The sequence below is a fragment of the Mandrillus leucophaeus genome, unplaced genomic scaffold (assembly GCF_000951045.1).
Source record: "Mandrillus leucophaeus isolate KB7577 unplaced genomic scaffold, Mleu.le_1.0 Scaffold646, whole genome shotgun sequence".
NCBI lineage: Eukaryota > Metazoa > Chordata > Mammalia > Primates > Cercopithecidae > Mandrillus > Mandrillus leucophaeus.
This window is the reverse complement of record NW_012106986.1, coordinates 341,309-343,437: the sequence shown is the minus strand read 5'-3', so window position 1 is coordinate 343,437 and position 2,129 is coordinate 341,309. Positions and strand designations below refer to the sequence as shown.

The following is a 2,129-nucleotide window of genomic DNA, read 5'->3' as shown; positions in this document are numbered from 1 at the left end:
AACCTGGGAGGCGGAGGTTGCAGTGAGCCCAGATTGCGCCATGGCACTCCAGCCTAGGCAACAAGAATGAAACTCTGTCTCAAAAAAAAAAAAAAAAAGAAATAAAAACAAAATGACAGTTTCTGGGATGGTGTCATTGGATTGCTTGGTAGCTGCAATGCCTTCTATTTTTGTCTACTTTTACAGAGCAATGTGTAAATGATGGTTTTTTTCTTTGTCTTACTCCAGGACCTTCATGTTTTGCACACTTAGCATATTATTGGTGTTTTCATATGTAGTAACTCCTTTAATCCTTATGCCAACTTTATGTGGCATGTACTTTTATTATTCCTATTTGACAATATAACTATATAATTTGTTAGAACTTCATTTTATACAGAAAAATATCTTCCTGTGACTGAGAAGAGGACACACTGTTCAGTGACTCTTTTCTTCATTCAGCAAACGTTGCTTGGATATGTTCTATGCTCCAGGCTTTGTGTCCGTCCTATGGCAAGGATGGTGTCTTAGTCCATTTTCTGTTGCATGTAACAGAATACCTGAAGCTGAGTAATTTATAAAGAAAAGCATTTATTTCCTACAGTTATGGAGGCCGAGAAGTTCAAAGTGGAAGGGCTGTATCTGGTGAGGGCCTTCTTGCTGGTGGGGACTCTGCAGAGTCCTGAGGGGGCACAGGGCATCACATGGTGAGGGGGCTGAGTGTCCTAGCTCAGATCTCTCTGCCTCTTCTTATAAAGCCACGAGTCCCGTTCCCATGATGACCCATGAATCCACTAACCTATGAATCTATTAATCCATGAGTGGATCGATCTGCTTATAAGGGCTGAGCCCTCAAGACCCAACGCCTCTTAAAGGCCCCACCTCTCAGTGCTACCGCACTGGGGATTCTGTTTCAGCGTGAGTTTCGGAGGGGACAAACATTCCAGCCGTAGCACACAGATACAGGCACACTGGTCCTTGTCCCCTGAGGAGCTCAGCTGAGGAGACAACTACATGCAGGATAACTTTTATGAGACTTTTATTTCAGAAGGTACTTGTCAAGTCCCGTATATCCTGATCTCTGCTGCCAGCCCTGGTGTAATGAAGCTGCATTGGCTGCATTGGTGTCTCTTTGTACTAAAAGATGTGTGATGGTGTTAAACCAGGGGTGTTCCATCTTTTGGCTTCCCTGGTCTACATTGGAAGAAGAATTGTCTTGGGCCACACATAAAATACACTAACACTAATGATAGCTGATGAGCTAAAAGAAAAAAAAAAAGCCTGCAAGCCACATGCAGTGAATTTCTGAGTGCAGAAATTCTGGCCTCCCAAAGTGCTGGGGTTACAGGCTTGAGCCACCGTGCCCAGCCAAAAAACTCAGAATGTTTTTAAAAAGTTTACAAATTTGTGTTGGGCCACATTCAAAGCCATCCTGGGCTGCATGTGGCTTGCAGGCTGTGGGTTGGACAAGCTTGTGTTAAACTTTTCTTGTTTTCCAGATTACCTGGCAGCTGTGGACAAGTGGTTGGGAGTCCTTCTGCCCAAGATGAAGCCTCTCCTCTATCAGAATGGAGGGCCAATTATAACAGTGCAGGTAACCTTGGAGTTGGGCATGGATGGATTGGGGGAGGGGTTCCCATCCATCTATATTATATAAATGATAGGAGCGATGCAGACATGAGCCTCATAGATCTGTTTCTTTAACAGATAATGCTGCAGATAGTGCTTTTAGTTAAATTGCATTTGGGAAGGCATTACCATTTTTGAATGCCTGCTATGTGGCAGGCTTTCTGCTGGGTGCTTTGTAAATGCTATTCAATTCTTCCAACCACTGTCTCTCTTCAATGAGGAAGTTTGAAAAGGTTGAGTGACTTGGCCAAGGTCAACCAGCCAGCAGGTGGCAGAATTAGGATAGCATCCTAATTCTGCGGATTCCAGGGTTTGTCTCTCTGTCTCTCCTGCAATATTATTTTCTGGCAGCAGGCATGCAGCATGGACTGAAACACTTTGGTATCGGCACTGCCTCAGCAGTCAGAGAAACCTGGAATGGAAAAGGATGTGGTCAACTGGGGCTGTTATGTTTCCTCTCTTGCTTTCTGCCCCATTCGCCTTCTTCCATGTGTTCTTGGCTCTGCAAGAACTAGTATACT

General features: G+C 44.3%; 1 protein-coding gene across 1 annotated transcript in view; it reads left to right on the top strand.

The window, feature by feature from the left end:
• The window catches only part of GLB1 (galactosidase, beta 1), a 121,413-nt gene that overhangs the window by 30,890 nt on the left and 88,394 nt on the right, over nt 1-2,129 (top strand). Inside the window, 1 exon segment of the mRNA XM_012001012.1 lies at nt 1,479-1,573. Coding sequence (XP_011856402.1) covers nt 1,479-1,573 — 95 coding nt within the window.